Below are 20000 nucleotides of genomic sequence, written 5' to 3' on the forward strand. Positions count from 1 at the left end.
ACCCTCTGTGGAGCTCCTCACAGGGAGAGCCATACCTTCTGTGGAGCTCCTCACAGGGAGAGCCGTACCCTCTGTGGAGCTCCTCACAGGGAGAGCCGTACCCTCTGTGGAGCTCCTCACAGGGAGAGCCGTACCCTCTGTGGAGCTCCTCACAGGGAGAGCCATACCTTCTGTGGAGCTCCTCACAGGGAGAGCCGTACCCTCTGTGGAGCTCCTCACAGGGAGAGCCGTACCCTCTGTGGAGCTCCTCACAGGGAGAGCCGTACCCTCTGTGGAGCTCCTCACAGGGAGAGCCATACCTTCTGTGGTTTAACAGCTGCAACAGGGGGAGACCCAGGCGGAGTCAGGGTCAGGAGGTCAGGGCTGAACGTTCGACTCGCGATCTCCATACACTCTTCCAGAGTCCTCAGAAAAGTCGTACACGTCGACTTCACCAAACTACCTGCCTACGCACACACGCACATACAGAAGAGATCATCGTACAATGCCAATCTACCTAAAATGAATGTTTAAAATGACATACTGAATGACATGGAGTGGTTTCTCCTTGGTTAAAGAAGAGACCACATTACAGTTCAAAGCCCTCTCCCTGGTTTCACTCAGACTGAGTCTAAAGTGAACATCCTCAGACTTCGTTCTGCTCACTCCCAATCCCCTCGAATGGGGATGTGCACAAAGCCCTGTATTTGTATACGCAGCAAAAATGATCTGTATCTGTATTCGAGTACAAGTGGAAACAGGCATAACAATCCTGTTTTGGTTTTTACTACACTTCTAATTTTAGGGTATTAAAGTGTTATAAGTGTTCTTCAATAAACTATTATGATAATTATGATGTAAACATCTTTGACAATGTGAAACATCTTGAGAAAGAAAAGAAAGAAAATGATAAGGCACATTATTGATACACACACATACTATGTCAAGAGGTTTATGTGGTTGGATATATGTATATGTGTTTGACTGCAAATGTGGGTTTAGGTATAGTAAACATGTTAGCTTGCTGTTTCACTGGAAGTTAGCAGTTCAGTGGCCTACAGTGGGAGTAAGTATGAAACTGTGTGGTCAGTTGGGTCTTAATGAACCCTATTTAACAGAAAGGAAACACATATTATCATTACATATCAGTAGCCACGTGCCAGGTTTTGGATCAAAACACTTTATTCTTCTGCTCTCAGTGACACTGAAATAGCTATAAATAGCGCTCTGTTTCTCTAGTGTGATACCATGTCACACACAGGCTGACTGAGCACTGAGCACAGCGTTTGGGTGAACTAGCTGGTGACCACACTGCCAGAGCTAACGTAAGCTAATCTTCTCCTCCCGTCAAACAAACTCCACTTCACATATTGCAGGTCCAACAGGAAAACAAAAGACAGGTAACGTTACAATAAACTACCTCAGCAAACCAGTTAAGGTAAAAAAACTAAACTAAACAATCAAAACAGAAACAGTGGTGTAGAAATGTACTACGGTTTTGCCTATAATTTAATCAGGCTGCGCTGCTCCCTTTAAGTCTGTGCTCTCTCTCTCTCTCTGTCTCTCTCTCACTCTCTCTGTCTCTCTCTCTCTCTCTCTCTGTCTCACTCTCTCTCTCTCTCTGTCTCACTCTCTCTCTCTCTGTCTCACTCTCTCTCCTCCACTCTCCTATTGTCCTCCTGTCACGTCAGCACCAGCAGGCAGAGCACAAACACCCACCGCGCTCACCGTTATGAGGGACACCAGCTATTTGACATGGTTTTATTTTTTCTTCCCGAAAACAAATAACTTTTAAAATATTTGTAAGAAATAAATATTCGTAAAAACCCACAATTTGTGCTTTACTGAATACTGTATTCAGCTCCACCCCTACCCTCCACACACACACACACACAGACACACACACGTACACAGACACACACACACGCACACAGACGCACACAGACGCACACCGTACACCCTGGACGTGTCCCCCGGTCAAATCCTCACCTCTGTATTGTCAGTGGCGTCATTCAGGGGGATATCCTTAAATTTGTTCACCTGCTGCAGGAGGAGGTCACAGTACAGCCTAAGCTCCGACATCTTGATTTTTATAGCCTCTGTGTTCTCCTGGAGCTCTGGGAGGGGAGAGGGGGAGAGAGAGAGAGGGAGAAGGAGAGGGGGAGAGAGACATTTACTTCTGAAGAACTTTAGCGTTCCTCTCTGAAGCTATGAGTGAGGGACAAGCAGTCACCTTTCTCTCTCTTGGTCCTGTTATCTGTGAGACAGGCTTTGGCTGTTCCAAGGGCCACCAGCCATTTCTGCCTCTCGGCTGCGTTTAAAGCCCTGAGGTAGAAACACTGCTCTCCTGGAATGATCAGGTCCATCCGTGTAATATCTGTTGGATGAACTGAAACAGGGAACATGGGACGGAGGAAGAGAGAAGGCTTTAGGTCGACAATAAACAGACTGGGAATTGAGACTAAATAACAGTTAACATGATTCACTGTCAGCAAAGAAAGACACAAACCCATAAATCTTTCTGTTAGTAGCACTGCACAGAATTACTGACATGGCTCTGCCTACAATCCCTCCCCACACAGTTAGAGCCCTTACCCTGGATCTCACACACCGAGATCCTGATGCTGCCTTTGCATCCTTTCCACGCATCCTCCTCAGAGTCATAGTAAGAGAGGGTGCCCTCTGCCAACACAAACCACCGAGGCTGCCAACCTACAGAGGCCAACAAATCACAACTTCAGCTGGGCAACAACAAGAACACGAACATGCATTACAAAAGAAGGCTAAACACCCTAGATGGACGGTAGCTGACTTCTTGGAACAAAATTAAATACATGGTGGAAAGGGTTAGCGAGGATTTAGTGTATGCCAGAGTTAGTGGTGGTTGTAGCGCTGACAGCTCGTGCCGTTCCTAACTTGAAGACAACATTTGCAAGTTTTTCATGTTTTTCCAGTGGTGCGTTTGTCCACACTCGATGACGTCAATTAGCTCAGCGGTTTGGCAATACCCATTCAGCCGATATTGGCTGTACACTGAGATATTTCAACAGTGACACAGTAAAATTAGATAGAAGACATCATTATAACGAACTTACGAATGACAGCCAATGACATCTACCTCCGTGGATATGGAGAAAACTGTATACGATAACGAATTTGTGTTTACCCCCGTGGCTGACTTTAGTGCGTCCAGGCAAGTTTGCATCAATGCTAGCTGTTATTTTACGACTGGGAGTCCTCATAGTTAGCGGCTAAGTATCTGAATTGTTGTTATTTAAGACTATGGGTCAGACAGCCCTGACATAGACAGTAACAAAAACCTTCACGGCCTTTCACAAAACTTTGAAATAAGTCGTCTTATCTGTCCAAGTCCCGGTGCAGTGGATAACACCACAGCTTTAGACTAGCGACTTTATCCAGTGCTAAATCTCTGAGGAAAACACGAGCAGAATGATAGGCGTTAGCATTGTTTAGCCTATTAAAACAGAGAAAGCTTGAGCGAGTTTACCTCTGAGCTAGTTACTATAGCTTGTTACACTAGGATAACTGCAAAGACCGTGATATTATCTGTTATGGAGCTAACACAGCTAGTGGGCTAACAGAACTCAGGAACCGCGCGTGATAGACCAAGGCTGACAGCAACGTACCGCTTATATAGTTTGTCCATTTATACAGTACTCCCTCCATGGCAGGTCTTCTTTGGTCTATTCATCACTTGTCAACTCATACCAAGACGCGAGTCTAAAGGAACGCTTGCTCTCGGTGGGACCTGAGGATTATTTCTTTAGAGCAAATTCCGTAGCTGAAGTGAACTAATGAAGCCCTATCTGGCCAGTTACGAACGCAAGAGGCGTTCCTGGTATGAGAATACGAATCCATGTGATCACAGGAGACCGAGCCTATTTGTGCGTCATCCTTTGGATTTGGGTCGCGAGAGTCTAACGATTGGTTGTGGTCTGTAAATATGGGAGTGGTTAGGACCGGCAATGGAAATTGTAACAAATGAACTTAAATTATTCGATTAATAAGGCGTGTCTTAGAACGACTGCACCAATAAGCCAAAGGAGGGCGGCTCCAATCTTGGAGAGGGGTAACATTTGTAGTTAGGGAATTAGCCGACGAAAAAGTTGCTTGCCACGTAGTCGCCGCTGTTCCCGCTGGCAAATTGGAATGTTGTCACGGCAGTTGGCGTGGCAGCTACACAGATAACTTTCCCTTGGCATTGTTTGCAAGTATTTCAGTGCTGGAGCCTCCAAAATGCTACTTTTTTTGTGGAATTCCGCTCTCTCAGCTTTATGCCTGTATGTGCACGGAGCAAAACTTCCGGAGCCAGAGGTGAAAATAGAGGTTTTGCAAAAACCGTTTCTCTGTCATCGAAAATCCAAATATGGTGACATTCTGCTCGTCCACTACGAGGGATTTCTGGAGAGCAACGGCACAATGTTCCATTCCAGGTGAAAGGGAGTGAAATCTGTAGACATGTCCGCCCTTTGCATGTTTATCCTAATTGATGAGACAGACGTTTTGTTGAATGTGTGTGTTATTATCTGAATACGTTATAACTCTGCCTGCCTACACTATCATCACATGGTTGTTAATATGATATTTCGTGTATAACACATTTACACACATTAGCCTTAAAGACTCATAAATGTATTTTTATTATTGGTAGTCGTCACCATGGAGATAAGAACCCGGTTTGGTTCACTCTGGGTATCAGAGAGGTGATCAGAGGGTGGGATAAAGGCCTCCAGGACATGTGCACGGGTGAGCGGAGGAAACTGACCGTTCCACCAGCCCTGGGCTACGGGAAAGAGGGCAAAGGTAGATTGGCTTTTAGCTCTGTGTCTCTTTTTCTCTGTCTCTAGAAATGCCTCCACACACTGCAGACAGGGGGAGAAATGCCTCCACCTACTGCAGACACGGGGAGAAATGCCTCCACACACTGCAGACACAGGGGGAGAAATGCCTCCACACACTGCAGACACAGGGGGAGAAATGCCTCCACACACTGCAGACACAGGGGGAGAAATGCCTCCACCTACTGCAGACACAGGGGGAGAAATGCCTCCACACACTGCAGACACAGGGGGAGAAATGCCTCCACACACTGCAGACACAGGGGGAGAAATACCTCCACACACTGCAGACACAGGGGGAGAAATACCTCCACACACTGCAGACACAGGGGGAGAAATGCCTCCACACACTGCAGACACAGGGAGCGCTTTGATCCAAAAACACCTCTTAAAGCCTTGTTTGTGCACACACACAAACACACACCTGCATACAGCTGCTCAGAGTCAATTTGTGCTAATATGCGGAGTCTTTTTTCCAGGGCTGATTCCTCCTGAGAGCACACTGATCTTTGATATCGAGCTGATGGAGATTCGAAATGGGCCCAGGTCTCATGAGTCCTTCCAGGAAATGGACCTGAATGACGACTGGAAGCTGTCGAGGACAGAGGTATGTACACGCTGTGAGTTTTTTGGTAGTCATAGGTCATAGTCCAAGAAAGGATTTGTGACTCCACTTCAAGTCAACACGGACCATCAAAACTAGCACTAACCAGAGTTTATATTTCACAGTGAGCTTTACTCAGTCACCATGGCAACGTGGTTTGAAAGAGATTTATTGGGTGTGGTTTTCAGGGGAGAAATATGAGGTTTCTGCCAACAGGTAAACCCAGCAGCCTCATGGGCAGACAAACTTTTCTCTTTGATGCAATAAAATGATCAGTCTTGCAGGCCATGACCATAACTTCAGTTAAATGTATTCAGCTCATACTATGTATGATTATCTGTAGGTGAATGTGTAGATGTGTGTTTGAAGGTAAACGCTGAGTGAGTTTGGTGTTTTGTGATTCCAGGTGAAGGAATATCTCCGTAAAGAGTTTGAGAGACATGGCTACCCCTCCAATGACACCCATCATGAGAGCATGGTAGAGGACATCTTTAAGAAAGAGGATGAAGATCAGGATGGCTTTATCTCGGCCCGTGAATTCACCTACAAACACGATGAACTCTAGATATCATTCGACCATACTTTAACACTGCCATTCAACCCCTACTGAACTTTGTTCCGCCTGTCAGAACCATTTCAGAGCACCCAAACACCGCCTGTCAGAACCATTTCAGAGCACCCAAACACCGCCTGTCAGAACCATTTCAGAGCACCCAAACACCGCCTGTCAGAACCATTTCAGAGCACCCAAACACCGCCTGTCAGAACCATTTCAGAGCACCCAGATACCGCCTGTCAGAACCATTTCAGAGCACCCAGATACCGCCTGTCAGAACCATCTCAGAGCACCCAGACACCGCCTGTCAGAACCATCTCAGAGCACGAGTGAACGCAGAGTGTCAAGAGTGGACAGACTGTTACAGAATAGATGCTAAGCTGGTATCTGATTAAAAAAATAATTAAGATTATTAGTTTGCATTGTCATTATCAGTATATGAGGCAGATGTTTTTGCTTTCGTTTCCACTAATTTATGTTTGGTCATGCTGCTGTCAGCTGATCCATGTTTTGCTGTTCTGTTTGTCTTTTTATAGGCTCAGATTCACTGATAAACAGCCCAGAGGAAGTGTGGGCCGCTCTGCTTGTCACAGTCAGTGCAGTTACATGCGCAGATCAATCTGATTAAAGCACCTATCGGATTATTATCAGATAAAGGAATAGTCCAGTTTACATGGTCAGAGAAGTAGTACAATCCCACTCACATAATGAAACATCTTCAGTCGAGGAGCCATAGGTATCAGTTGCTGAATTCGCCTACAGCTATATTTTGAAAACCTCACAGGTCACATGTCTTTGTCTCTGTCGTGCAGGTTCTGCGAGGTCTGTAAAACTACAGACTATAGCTAGGCCTGCTCACTCTAAAAAAACAAAATAGGAACTGCTACTCTGGGTTCTGCAACGGACTCGGATCTGCTCCGGAGCCGGAGTCCTGATGAAACCGGCATCAGAAAGTTTACTGGAGACCTTTCTGAACAGCTCACCGTTACTGGTCTTCCTGCCGTCTAGATATTTTTATATGTATTATTCTTTTAAAACTCGAATCATAAATGTAATCTCCTCTTCTGTTGTGTCTCTCCATGTTGCCTACCATAGACTGGGTGACGATAAACTATTTTAAATTTTATTAAGTGTCTGCGCTGTATCAGAGACCAGGCATACGCAAAATGATAAACTCAGAGTATCAGTTACATGCCACAGCCAGTCAGACTGAAATCGAATACTCTGGCTTATTCTTTCGGATTTCACGAAATTGGATTTCAGTCAGATAACTCCAATCTACATGACATTTTTTAATTGAAGTAAAGATCGTAATCGGATTGAAATCGGATTGCGTAACCGCACTGAGTGTCATCTGAGCTGTTTTTTGACTGAAACACTAGAAATACTCAAATCTCGAACCACACTTGTTTACAAAATATACAGTTGTTTGAAATATATTTGTTTATTAGTTTTTGATTTGTTTTACTTTAACAACTTTCATTACTTGGTTGTGACTGGAATAATGTGAACTGTGTGCATGTTAGCAGTGTTACTTGGTGTGTTGACTTGGCATGAGGAGCTGAATGATTTAATGAGGGTTAGCTGAAGAGCATGTCAGTAGGAGGCGCACTTCTCTCAGTGGAGTATCCTTAATGGACTTAAGTCCAAGTGTTCGGTTCCCTGGCTACATAACACCTCTGTCTCCAGCCCTGATGATCTGGGTTCTGCTGTCACTGCAGGGACAGTCCATAATTTGACACATCACACACAAACATGCGACACATACCTGAGCTGAGATAACCACTGGTCTGTGTTATTTCCTCTTGATCTGAGCCTAGATTGACACGTGAAAAACAAATCTCTAACTTTGTAAAGTAACTTTAATCCACACTTAAGTACTGTAATACTGTTTATTCTGTTAATTCTTTACAAACAAATCTCTTGCACCCGCTGAAGACAGGGGAGTATATAGCGCGGTTAGGATCATTTCTCTCAGAACTCCTGTGCTGACTGTAGAGTGTTTGGGGTTCTAAAATGTGGGACATCTACTTTCACATGTCATGCTTTGGCCTGGTCACCTCCAGTTTGACGCTAAATCACTAGCGTGCCTGTCTCACATCCTCGTACTGGGTTTAAACCGAGTTCAAACTCTTCTTTCTGCACATACAGACACACTAATACTCAGTAGTCTTGATTGCACGGATGTTACCTCATGCTGAAAACAGCACATAGCTCAACCTGTCGTCCCTGTTACAGAATGTTTTCTTGATTACACTGTAACACATAATGTAGTCTGTCATCACACCCAAACGCGCAGGACAAAGAGTTTTTAGAGTGTGTGAGATGTGTGTTTACTGAGGCACACACACTCTGACTTGTCCTGTACCCTGAAAACTCCCATCTCCTCATTACCAGCTTCTTATAAAACTGATCTCTGCACTACACCTTTTTATGTGTGCCCCCTTTTTGCCCGGTAATCACCAGGGTCTGTTAAGATGCCAATAATGCAGGGCTATGTCTGGGCACAAATATTGTACAGAAACAAAAACAGACTGGGAACATATTTTACAGACTAATTTCCAAATATTTAGGACTGAAACCGTATGAAAGTTATGAATGTTATTTAGGACTGAAACCGTATGAAAGTTATGAATGTTATTTGGTAAACCCGATATGTGTGGCTAACAACCAAGGAGTGATTTTTATTTTCAGAATCTCTTTATTCATAATTTAAAACAGAAATGTATAGCATGTCCTTTTATATATGTCCACACACCACTGTTTCACGTAGCATTAATATTCCTTAGAACTGGGTTTCTGAGTGTCACTCACGTTTGTTATGCATCAGAAGACTTCAAAAGCACTGAGATACTAAACTCCAGTCTGTGTTTAACACACATTACAGCACTAGTGCATTAAAACACAGTGACCTGTCCACAATTTTTCCAAATAAACAACAGATGGTTTAATTTTGTGACACCCCTTTCAGAATACAAACAAGCCTTTAAGGTATCTTTACATTTTTTTGAGATTCAAGGTATTTAGAACAATCTGTAAACCCGAGAATGTCCTTGTAGACAGCAATAACCATTATTGTGTTCTGAAGTAAACATGCTATTCCTTCATGTTATTTTTTCATTTTTGTTTCACCCTGGACCCTTAACACTACTACTTTTTTAAGCCTAGAAAATCATGCATTGAAAACTGACGAAATCAGACGAGTTGTACCGACCGAAACGATAAGCCATTATGTTTACGGACCTACTACCTTCTTCTCAAACGCCAAGTATTCGCTTCCTTCTATAATCCCACGACGGCTCCCACAGCCGGTCGTGTCTGGGTCGGTCCATCACTGGACAACTACGATAGTCCTACATTTCAGTCTTCATCCGGTAAATAAAATATTGTTTTTTCCCCTTACAACTTCTTTAAAGAATAAGTTATTAATGAAATATTTTACACACATACTGTAGAAAAACGTAGCCAAAGTTTCACAAATTTCATTAAAAAAAAAAAGACAGAGATTGTCCATTTTGGTTCTCTGAACAGATCCACTACGTTATTAATTGTTGTGGATCAGAGTCTAGTAAAAATATTTTATAAAGCAATAAAGCCTAAGACATAAAAATGAAAGATCAAATTGCTTGTGCATGCAGCGCGTCTCCTGTTGAAAAGTCGTACGAATCTTCAAGCTGCTTTAAAAGAGGCATTCAAGTTTCCGTAGATCAGCAAATCCACCAAGATGGTACATGTGTAAGTTGATTAGTGCTGCAGCTATTTGACCATGGCCACGCCAGTCTTCTGAAGATTATTATTCTGAGGTAAAGTCGCGCGAACCCTCTTCTCCTTGAATCGACCCGAGCGAGAGATTCTCCAGTTCCGACGACAGATGTTCTCATTAAACATGGGGTCTAAATTAGAATCGTCGTAGGTTTCATCGCTGATAGAGGTGAAGTTGTCGCTCGCCCGAGAATCAGTTTGTTTGCCCGATGTCTTCTCGACAGTTTTGGGCTCATGATCTGACTCGTGCTGGAATGTTGAGTCTTCGACATCACTGTTTTTCCTTGTGTTAAACCATCTCCACCAGGGATATTTCTGCGCCATCGTTGCCTTTTTGTTTACCTTGAAATATCACAAAGACAGCGATATATTTAAACCGGAATGAAAATGGACTACGTGAATGGTCATTTTCTGAAGATAACAAATTGCCTTACGGGGAGACACAAATTGAATTTACCTGAGAGACAAAGGTCAGACGAAAAGGCTTGGTTAGCCGTTTGACCCCAGATTTGAACAGTTACCTCCTATCCCCTTAGAATCGTGTCTGCCGAAGACGTGAGTTCAACTGAAGTGATCCCATATCCACCGCACCTCGAGATCATAACAGACGTGTCGGATTTTTTTTTTTAAAAGATGAAGCTACGTTTGTCCTACACCTGCAGCTCACACCTTCCGCAGGCTGTGACGCTTCCTCTTGACCCTTGTCATTGGCCCGCCGTCACGGTTTGTGCACTCTCTAAGCAAACAGGTTTCAGGTTATTGAAGTTTAGCTGCAAAAGGACAGATAGACGTCACCTGCGACATATCTGTTCAATAGCCTAAAACAGAAACAGCGCTCTTCAGTGCTCACACACCCTACACGGAGACAGGTAGGCTGACTAAGCTGTGCCCTTACTCGGCACTGAGTTTGTGTTCTTGTGAATAAGATGTGTATATGGGAAAGAAAGAAAAAGACCCCGTAACAGTGTTATGCACTTCTCAAAATAACCTCTACCACACCGTAGAATTAGCCTTCATATGATAACATAATTTTGAATACTCTTTATTTTCTTAATATAGGCATATTACCTTACTGACATATCATCTTTGCCCATAATCCCCATTACCTCTCACATGGAAGATAATGTTCCAGTCAGCTTTTACTAATGAACTCAAAATATCCCTTACTAATTAACTCAACACACTGACCAGTGAACTCAACACACAAATCTCTTACCAATGAACTCAACACACCCCTTACCACTGAACCCAGCACATCTCTTACCAATGAACTCAACACATCTCTTACCAATGAACCCAACACACACATCTCTTACCAATGAATTCAACACACACATCCCTTACCAATGAACTCAACACATCTCTTACCAATGAATTCAACACACACATCCCTTACCAATGAACTCAACACACACATCCCTTACTAATGAACTCAACCCAACCCATCTCTTACCAATGAACTCAACACATCCCTTACCAATGAACCCAACACACACATCTCTTACCAATGAACTCAACACATTTCTTACCAATGAACTCAACACATGTCTTACCAATGAACTCAACACACACATCCCTTACCAATGAACTCAACACATCCCTTACCAATGCACCCAACACACACATCTCTTACCAATGAACTCAACACGTCTCTTACCAATGAACCCAACACACACATCCCTTACCATTGAATTCAACACACACATCCCTTACCAATGAACTCAACAGACACATCTCTTATTAATGAACTCAACACACACATCTCTTACCAATGAATTCAACACACACATCCCTTACCAATGAACTCAACACACACATCTCTTATTAATGAACTCAACACACACATCTCTTACCAGTGGAGCAGAGACTCTGTGCCTATGCTGTGTGTCATGCCATGCAGAGACATTATGCCAACACACAGACTAATCACTGGAATATCTGAGAACGATTCCACAAAACTTAATAAATTAGTCTGTTCATTTGTAATAATTTAATAAATCAAATCAGCAAGCATTTCATAAATTACAAACAGTAAGACTCTTACTCGCACACACACACACACACACACCTCCACACACTTGCACTCGCACACACACCCACACACAACCACGTACACACATACACATGCACACTCGCGCACACACCCACACACCCACACGCAACCACATACACATGCACACTCGCACACACACCCACACACACGTACACGCATGCAACTACGTACACACATACATATGCACACTCACACACACACACCCACACACACACGCACGCAACCACGTACACACATACACATGCACACTCACACACACACCCACACGCAACCACTTACACACATACACATGCACACTCGCGCACACACCCACACGCAACCACGTACACACATACACATGCACACTCGCACACACACCCACACACACACACACGCATGCAACCACATACACAAATACACTTGCACACACAAAACTGAGTTTAATAAAACAGATTTCTAGAAAAATGGATTTTGTAGAAAGGTCTCACACAATCCTGTCCAGTAAACAACTGAAAAGCAATAAAGAAACTGAACAGAATAAAGAAAATAAGTGTCCTGGAAAACGTCCTGATTCAGACGATTGGAGTGATTGGAGTAGCACCTACATCCATCTGTGACCTTATGACCTGTGACCTTATGACGTCTGATCACCAATGTCTGTAAAATCACCACTGTGCTGCCTGAGGATTCATAACTGTCCATAAACAAGTCTCTCTCTTTTCATAACTGTAAATAAACAAGTCTCTCTCTTTTCATAACTGTAAATAAACATGTCTCTCTCTTTTCATAACTACGTAAACATGTCTCTCTCTTTTTCATAACAACATAAACATGTCTCTCTCTCTTTTCATAACTGTCCATAAACAAGTCTCTCTCTTTTCATAACTGTAAATAAACATGTCTCTCTCTTTTCATAACTACATAAACATGTCTCTCTCTTTTTCATAACAACATAAACATGTCTCTCTCTCTTTTCATGCTCATGTTCACTGTTCATGTCTCTCTCTTTCTGCTCCAGTTATCTGATGACAAATTAGATATATCATTCTATCAAAAATAAAAATTTAAAAATTACTTCTTCAATTTACGGCACTTTTCCTGAAGTCCCTCTAGTGCAGCTGAAGAATGAGGGTAAACTTCAATAGTCCTGTTCACTAACACAGTCTTTTTCCTCAGTCACAATGCAAGCACCATTCAAAATCTTCTGATTACACACATTCACCCACGTTCTAACGATCTTTTAAAAGGCATTAAAGAAAAAGAATAAAAGGAAAGTCAGACAAAAACAACATGGATAAAAACTGAAGGAGAGGAACAAAATGAAAGAAAAGAAGAACAAGTCTTTGCTCATTTAATAAATGGAAAAGTGCTTCCTGTTGGGGATTTCCTTCATGTTTTCATACACACAGGTCTTTTCCAGTCTCTCTGTGCCCTGATTGAGGATCCTAATAAATCCACTGTACGTTTGGACCACGTCTGGAGGGAGGAGCGGTCATTGTACATTAGACCACGTCTGGAGGGAGGAGCGGTCACTAAATGTTTGACCATGTCCAGCAGGAGGAGCGGTCATTGTACATTAGACCACGTCTGGAGGGAGGAACAGTCACTAAATGTTTGACCATGTCCAGCAGGAGGAGCGGTCATTGTACATTAGACCACGTCTGGAGGGAGGAACGGTCCAGTAGCACAGGACCTGGAGGAGCAGGCAGCTCTGCTCCGTTCCGTAAGCCGTATCAAACATTTATCATTTAAAGAAATGGCCTGAGTGTCCAGTCCATCATCCCAGTCCTCCCAGCACTCCCAGTCCTATTCATTCCCACAGCCTGAGAACAAACCCACTGTGTTCCTTTACAGCACTGCCTCAGGGTCCACTGGCATATTCCCGATCTCCAGCATAGAGCTTTATCGGTGGACATTAAAGATCACACACGTGCTCTGGTCTTTAATGTGTTAAAACACAGGATAAATGTTTCAGTAAAAATCTTATAAACATGACCTTTACTGAGAAGGTCATGGGGTCATCATACTTGACCCTGTATGAGAGTCCAGTGACCTCTTGCCTGAGCAGTGGCTTTTAAGAGTATGGCCTTAGGCTGTCCGATGTGTTTAATAATTCATGCTGCTGTGGAGACCAGGTCTGGGAGCACAGAGGGGGAGGGCATCGTCCCCACGTGTCACTCAAAAAAAAAAAAAAGTCCTCCTGTCACTCAAAACAAAATGTCCTCGTGCTCAATCAGAAGCTGGACGATGAGTTTCTGATGCCGCATGTCGTTCAGAGTGGCCAGAGTGTTCTGATCCGGCGGGTGCATCAGCGTCGGCCCGAAAACGATCCCCAAGTTCTCCGCGTTCATCAGATTGTCCTTCTCAAACATGGTGACCCTGCGGAGAGACAGAGAAGATCGACGGCTGTAAACACAGAAATGTCCATTTTCCCTGGGAGGGTGCGACAGGTCTCGTCAGACAGACCGTCAAATACCTCGCAGGAGACGGAAAAGAATGTGAAAACGTGAAGTCGTGTTTTTCACACCTTTTCAGGTGAGCCATCAGGTAGCGGAGGGTTTCGTAGTGCGCAGGCGGCAGCTGGAGCAGACACTCGTGGATCGCCTCCAGTCTGGATTCAGGCTCCAGTATTTCTGCAGGACACAATGCATTTCTGGAACATCCTCGCTACACAAACAGTGGTAGAGGATTGTGGGTTTTGAACTTAATGACTCTATGCTGATGTATCCCTGACCCTAAATGTTTAAGGTACGTGACCTCTGACACAAAAAGAAGTTGCTCTGGACCTCTGTGAATGTTTCACTCGAACAGCCCTTCACCTGTTTTTACACGGCAGTAACCTCACTGCTAAAAAATAAACAGTAATATGTAAAACCACCTGACAAACTGAGTCAGGACCGCAGAATAAAGTACACAGGTGTGAGGTTTGGGCTGTTTGTGTAAAATGGTGTACATATGGTCTCAGCTGATAACATGAGACCAAAAATAAACAGAACCAGTCGAATAGATCTTTGGATCAGTTCTTTCGGATCCTGTTGGCAGTGGTTTAGTATTAGTTTTGTATGGTCTAGTATTGGTTTCATACTGGTTTTGAACAGGGTTAGGACTGGTTTAATACATGTTTATTGTTGGTTTTAGGCAGATGTAGCATTAGTCTAGCACTGATTTACTGCTGATTCTCTGTGGGTTTAAACATTGGATTGATTGGAACTAAGCTGTGGTTTTCTCTTTCGTTGCTTGTTTAGCGCTGGTGTGATGTTGGTGTTAATGTGGATGTAGAGCTGGTTCAGTGTTAGTTTGGTGCAGGTTCTCTGTTGGTGTCTGATGTTGGTGTTAATGTGGATGTAGAGCTGGTTCAGTGTTAGTTTGGTGCAGGTTCTCTGTTGGTGTCTGATGTTGGTGTTAATGTGGATGTAGAGCTGGTTCAGTGTTAGTTTGGTGCAGGTTCTCTGTTGGTGTCTGATGTTGGCGTTAATGTGGATGTAGAGCTGGTTCAGTGTTAGTTTGGTGCAGGTTCTCTGTTGGTGTCTGATGTTGGCGTTAATGTGGATGTAGAGCTGGTTCAGTGTTAGTTTGGTGCAGGTTCTCTGTTGGTGTCTGATGTTGGTGTTAATGTGGATGTAGAGCTGGTTCAGTGTTAGTTTGGTGCAGGTTCTCTGTTGGTGTCTGATGTTGGTGTTAATGTGGATGTAGAGCTGGTTCAGTGTTAGTTTGGTGCAGGTTCTCTGTTGGTGTCTGATGTTGGTGTTAATGTGGATGTAGAGCTGGTTCAGTGTTAGTTTGGTGCAGGTTCTCTGTTGGTGTCTGATGTTGGCGTTAATGTGGATGTAGAGCTGGTTCAGTGTTAGTTTGGTGCAGGTTCTCTGTTGGTGTCTGATGTTGGTGTTAATGTGGATGTAGAGCTGGTTCAGTGTTAGTTTGGTGCAGGTTCTCTGTTGGTGTCTGAGGTTGGTGTTAATGTGGATGTAGAGCTGGTTCAGTGTTAGTTTGGTGCAGGTTCTCTGTTGGTGTCTGATGTTGGTGTTAATGTGGATGTAGAGCTGGTTCAGTGTTAGTTTGGTGCAGGTTCTCTGTTGGTGTCTGATGTTGGTGTTAATGTGGATGTAGAGCTGGTTCAGTGTTAGTTTGGTGCAGGTTCTCTGTTGGTGTCTGATGTTGGTGTTAATGTGGATGTAGAGCTGGTTCAGTGTTAGTTTGGTGCAGGTTCTCTGTTGGTGTCTGATGTTGGTGTTAATGTGGATGCAGAGCTGGTTCAGTGTTAGTTTGGTGCAGGTTCTCTGTTGGTGTCTGATGTTGGTGTTAATGTGGATGTAGAGCTGGTTCAGTGTTAGTTTGGTGCAGGTTCTCTGTTGGTGTCTGATGTTGGTGTTAATGTGGATGTAGAGCTGGTTCAGTGTTAGTTTGGTGCAGGTTCTCTGTTGGTGTGTGATGTTGGTGTTAATGTGGATGTAGAGCTGGTTCAGTGTTAGTTTGGTGCAGGTTCTCTGTTGGTGTCTGATGTTGGTGTTCTTACTTGCTGCCTGTATAAAGGTGGGGTAGATGTCGTATGTGATGACAGGTATGGGCAGGTCTCTCAGGTAAAGCTTCAGAGCTCCAGCGATGATGTTGATGTCAGAGTAAGCGCTCACACTGATGTCAGCTTTCTCTCCATCTGACCACCACAACAAACCGGTAAGGACTCACTGAACTACAGTACCCATAATGACTTTGCATCATGTATTTGGCCTATTAGTTTCCCTGAGCTCAAAACTTCTGAACGATACCAAATAAATAGCTCAGTGTGGAACGACTAACACATTACGCACTCTGCACACACATTACACACACACTACATGTATTACACACACACTACACACATTACACACACACTACACACACACTACACATTTTACACACACACACTACACACACACTACACATATTACACACACATTACACATATTACACACACACTACACACATTACACACACACTATACACATTACACACACACTACACACACACTACACATATTACACACACACTACACACATTACACACACACTACACATGTTACACACACACACTACACACATTACACACACACTACACATGTAGAGCTACTAACACATTACACACACACTACACACATATATTACACACACACTACACACATTACACACACACTACACACATTACACACACACTACACACACACTACACATATTACACACACACTACACACACATGTTACACACACACACTACACACATTACACACACACTACACATGTAGAGCTACTAACACATTACACACACACTACACACATATATTACACACACACTACACACATTACACACACACTACACACACACTACACATATTACACACACACTACACACATATATTACACACACACTACACACATTACACACACACTACACATGTAGAGCTACTAACACATTACACACACACTACACACATATATTACACACACACTACACACATTACACACACATTACACACACACTACACACATTACACACACACTACACATGTAGAGCTACTAACACATTCCACTGGACACACTTTGGCATTACTGGTTTCCCAGTCTTTATCTGTAATGGGTAAAGTACAGCTCACCTTTCTTAGGACCATGCCCCTTCACTGGACAATCGCATGTTTTTTTAGACAAACTCTGACACTGCTTTACCGAGTGAGCTGATTTTACTTACTCACCAAGATCAAAAGCCAGTGTGACACACACACACACACACACACTTACCACAATCAAAAGCCATTGTCATACGCGCACACACACACACACACACACACACACACACACACACACACACACAGACACACACTTACCACAATCAAAAGCCATTGTCATACGCGCACACACACACACACACACACACACACAGACACACACTTACCACAATCAAAAGCCATTGTCACACACACACACACACACACACACACACACACTTACTCACCACGATCAAAAGCCAGTTTGACGTCCTCGATGTGTTCAGAAAAGCCAGAGACTCTGTAAATGCCCTCTGATTTCAGCCCTAAGCACACACACACACACACGCACGCACGCACACACACAGAGAGAAAGTGTCCACAGTATACTCTCATTCAATATACTTGAATATTTCAAATGTGGTGCAAACGTAAATGAAAACTGAGTCAGTGCTGAACTGTGTGTGTGACAAGAACAGTCTGCAGGTGAAATCTGTGTGATGGGACTGGCAGGGTGGCAGGGTGGCAGGGTGGCAGAGTGGCAGGGTGGCAGGGTGCAGAGGCCCACCTCTGTGTTCGATCTCTCTGATACACATGTCCAGGACCATGGGCCTCTGAGTGTTGTGGGCTTTGACCAGAGTGGTGAGGTCACAGCTGAAGACTTTCTTTATGCGCCGCAGGTCCGGCTGGCAGTCACTGGGCACCAGGGAGGAGCACTGCTTATGCACGTTCAAACCGCAGTCTGGAGAAGGGTTACACAGTGTCAAAGGTCAAACAGTGTGAACACCCCCCCCCCCCATCTCCTGTCTCCAGTCACACAGTCCCACAAACTGAGGACAAGCATTGTGCTGACACAGGTGGGATTCAGTCTTAGTGGGTGGCAGGAGAAGAACCTCTGTACAGGAATGCCTGGAAATGGGCATGCATGCCTGTGTGTGTGTGTGTCTGTGTGTGTGTGTGTGTGTAATCAATATCCTTGTGTGAAACAGATGGAGTGCATGTTGTCCAGAAGCCTCTAAAGGAGTCTGTCTGTCTGCCTCCTGGCTTGTCTCTGTCTCTGTCTGCCTGTCTGTCTCAGACCCTGTCTGTCTCTCTGCCCTGACACCAGATTCCTCCTCTGTCTGCCCTCTTCCACTGTCTCAGGGAAAGAGAAGGATCCAAGAATGAAAGAGAGTTTGTCTTTCATCTTTGGGCTGGATTCTCTCTGTTGTTCTGTCTGGAGACAACCAAGCAGAGCTGCCACGTGAGGCCTGAGTTCTGGGTAATGCCTGAAAGCTTTCTCTCTCTCTCTGTGAGAACTCTGTGTGCGTGTGTGTGTGTGTGTGTAATGTGTGTGTGTGTGTGTGTACTGTGTGTGGTGTGTGTGTGTGTGTAATGAGTGTGTGTGTGTGTCATGAGTGTGTGTGTGTGTGTGTGTGTAATGAGTGTGTGTGTGTGTCATGAGTGTGTGTGTGTGTGTGTGTGTGTAATGAGTGTGTGTGTGTGTGTAATGAGTGTGTGTGTGTGTGTGTGTAACGTGTGTGTGTGTGTGTGTGTGTAATGAGTGTGTGTGTGTGTGTGTGTGTGTGTATGATGAGGTCTTATGACTCCCACAGTCTTTCTCACAGCTGTGTTTCATGTTTTGATAAATGATGTTGTATTTATCTGATATGTTGTATTTATCTGATATGTTAAACTTGGAAATCAATAATGAAATAAATCAATCCAGATCAAATCCAGAGCAAATCATCAAAACATTTATGTCAGAATGAGTTTCTGTTAAACTATGAATATGTTTAAGCTGAGCTGTAACTGAGGCAGTTGGCGGTTACAGTGATTTAACCTTTGATCTGGACTTGTCGTTGATTAATTCAGAGCTCAGACTAATCAAAGGCTGCATTTACAAAACACACAGTCAGTCTGTGACTCTGCTACCTGCTCTCAGGTGTGTTAAACATCAGTGAAGGTTCAAAGCTACTGTCCTATGAGTGACGCTGATCGCTTTCAGACCATGTAACAATGCGCAGTTTAATAATGATTCACGAGAGTTAATGCACACACACACACACACACACACACACACACACACACACATACACACACGCACTCAGACAATGCATCTGCCGACTAGGCTTAGAAACACACTTAATAATGATTCACGATAGTTAGAGTTTCACACTCAGAAAATGCATCTGCCCGGGGGTGAATAATTCAGACACAACCCTAGGGTTAGAAACACACAATGAAAGAAATGAAGAGTAACAACCTCCCTCACGAAGGACGGGATGCATTTGTATTGACGAAAGAAAATGTGTGTGTGTGTGTGTGTGTGTGTGTGTAGTGTGTGTGTGCGTGTGCGTGTGTCCTGGTTTGACTAGGTGTGTCCTCTGAGTGCTCCTGTAAATAGTTCTATCTGAGAGCGAGGGACCTGAACTGGTTTGAAACAGGTGTGAGGGAGGAATGTGAACAGACTGGTGGTGCAGCTCTGCTCTATTAATC

General features: G+C 43.8%; 3 protein-coding genes across 3 annotated transcripts in view; 1 reads left to right on the forward strand and 2 right to left on the reverse strand.

The window, feature by feature from the left end:
* The window catches only part of plekha8 (pleckstrin homology domain containing, family A (phosphoinositide binding specific) member 8), a 17292-nt gene extending 13508 nt beyond the window's left edge, over positions 1 to 3784 (reverse strand). Inside the window, exons 1-5 of the mRNA XM_030781099.1 lie at positions 3627 to 3784; positions 2575 to 2691; positions 2213 to 2368; positions 1969 to 2096; positions 300 to 446 (exon numbers count right to left, since the gene is read on the reverse strand). Of these exons, the coding sequence (XP_030636959.1) occupies positions 300 to 446; positions 1969 to 2096; positions 2213 to 2368; positions 2575 to 2691; positions 3627 to 3666 (588 nt within the window). The 5' untranslated portion in view covers positions 3667 to 3784. The remainder of the gene's footprint in view (positions 1 to 299; positions 447 to 1968; positions 2097 to 2212; positions 2369 to 2574; positions 2692 to 3626) is intronic.
* Positions 3785 to 4164: 380 nt separating this feature from the next.
* Positions 4165 to 6224, forward strand: fkbp14 (FKBP prolyl isomerase 14). The gene is made up of 4 exons (XM_030782738.1): positions 4165 to 4433; positions 4652 to 4803; positions 5318 to 5445; positions 5849 to 6224. Exons 1-4 carry the CDS (start codon positions 4237 to 4239, stop codon positions 6005 to 6007), a joined length of 636 nt encoding a protein of 211 aa, XP_030638598.1. The 5' UTR covers positions 4165 to 4236; the 3' UTR covers positions 6008 to 6224.
* A 7775-nt stretch (positions 6225 to 13999) lies between these two features.
* The window catches only part of chn2 (chimerin 2), a 40856-nt gene continuing 34855 nt past the window's right edge, over positions 14000 to 20000 (reverse strand). Inside the window, exons 9-13 of the mRNA XM_030780988.1 lie at positions 18091 to 18264; positions 17771 to 17848; positions 16306 to 16443; positions 14320 to 14425; positions 14000 to 14171 (exon numbers count right to left, since the gene is read on the reverse strand). Of these exons, the coding sequence (XP_030636848.1) occupies positions 14000 to 14171; positions 14320 to 14425; positions 16306 to 16443; positions 17771 to 17848; positions 18091 to 18264 (668 nt within the window). The remainder of the gene's footprint in view (positions 14172 to 14319; positions 14426 to 16305; positions 16444 to 17770; positions 17849 to 18090; positions 18265 to 20000) is intronic.

This window comes from Chanos chanos, chromosome 8 (assembly GCF_902362185.1).
Source record: "Chanos chanos chromosome 8, fChaCha1.1, whole genome shotgun sequence".
Classification (NCBI taxonomy): domain Eukaryota; kingdom Metazoa; phylum Chordata; class Actinopteri; order Gonorynchiformes; family Chanidae; genus Chanos; species Chanos chanos.

What these genes read in the sequence shown, in the direction of transcription:
- fkbp14 (XM_030782738.1), top strand. Translation starts at nt 4,237, where the DNA reads ATGCTACTTTTTTTGTGGAATTCCGCTCTCTCAGCTTTATGCCTGTAT. An exon ending in GGCACAATGTTCCATTCCAG is followed by an intron (nt 4,434 to 4,651) that starts GTGAAAGGGAGT and finishes TATTATTGGTAG; the next exon opens with TCGTCACCATGGAGATAAGA. An exon ending in GGAAGCTGTCGAGGACAGAG is followed by an intron (nt 5,446 to 5,848) that starts GTATGTACACGC and finishes TTGTGATTCCAG; the next exon opens with GTGAAGGAATATCTCCGTAA.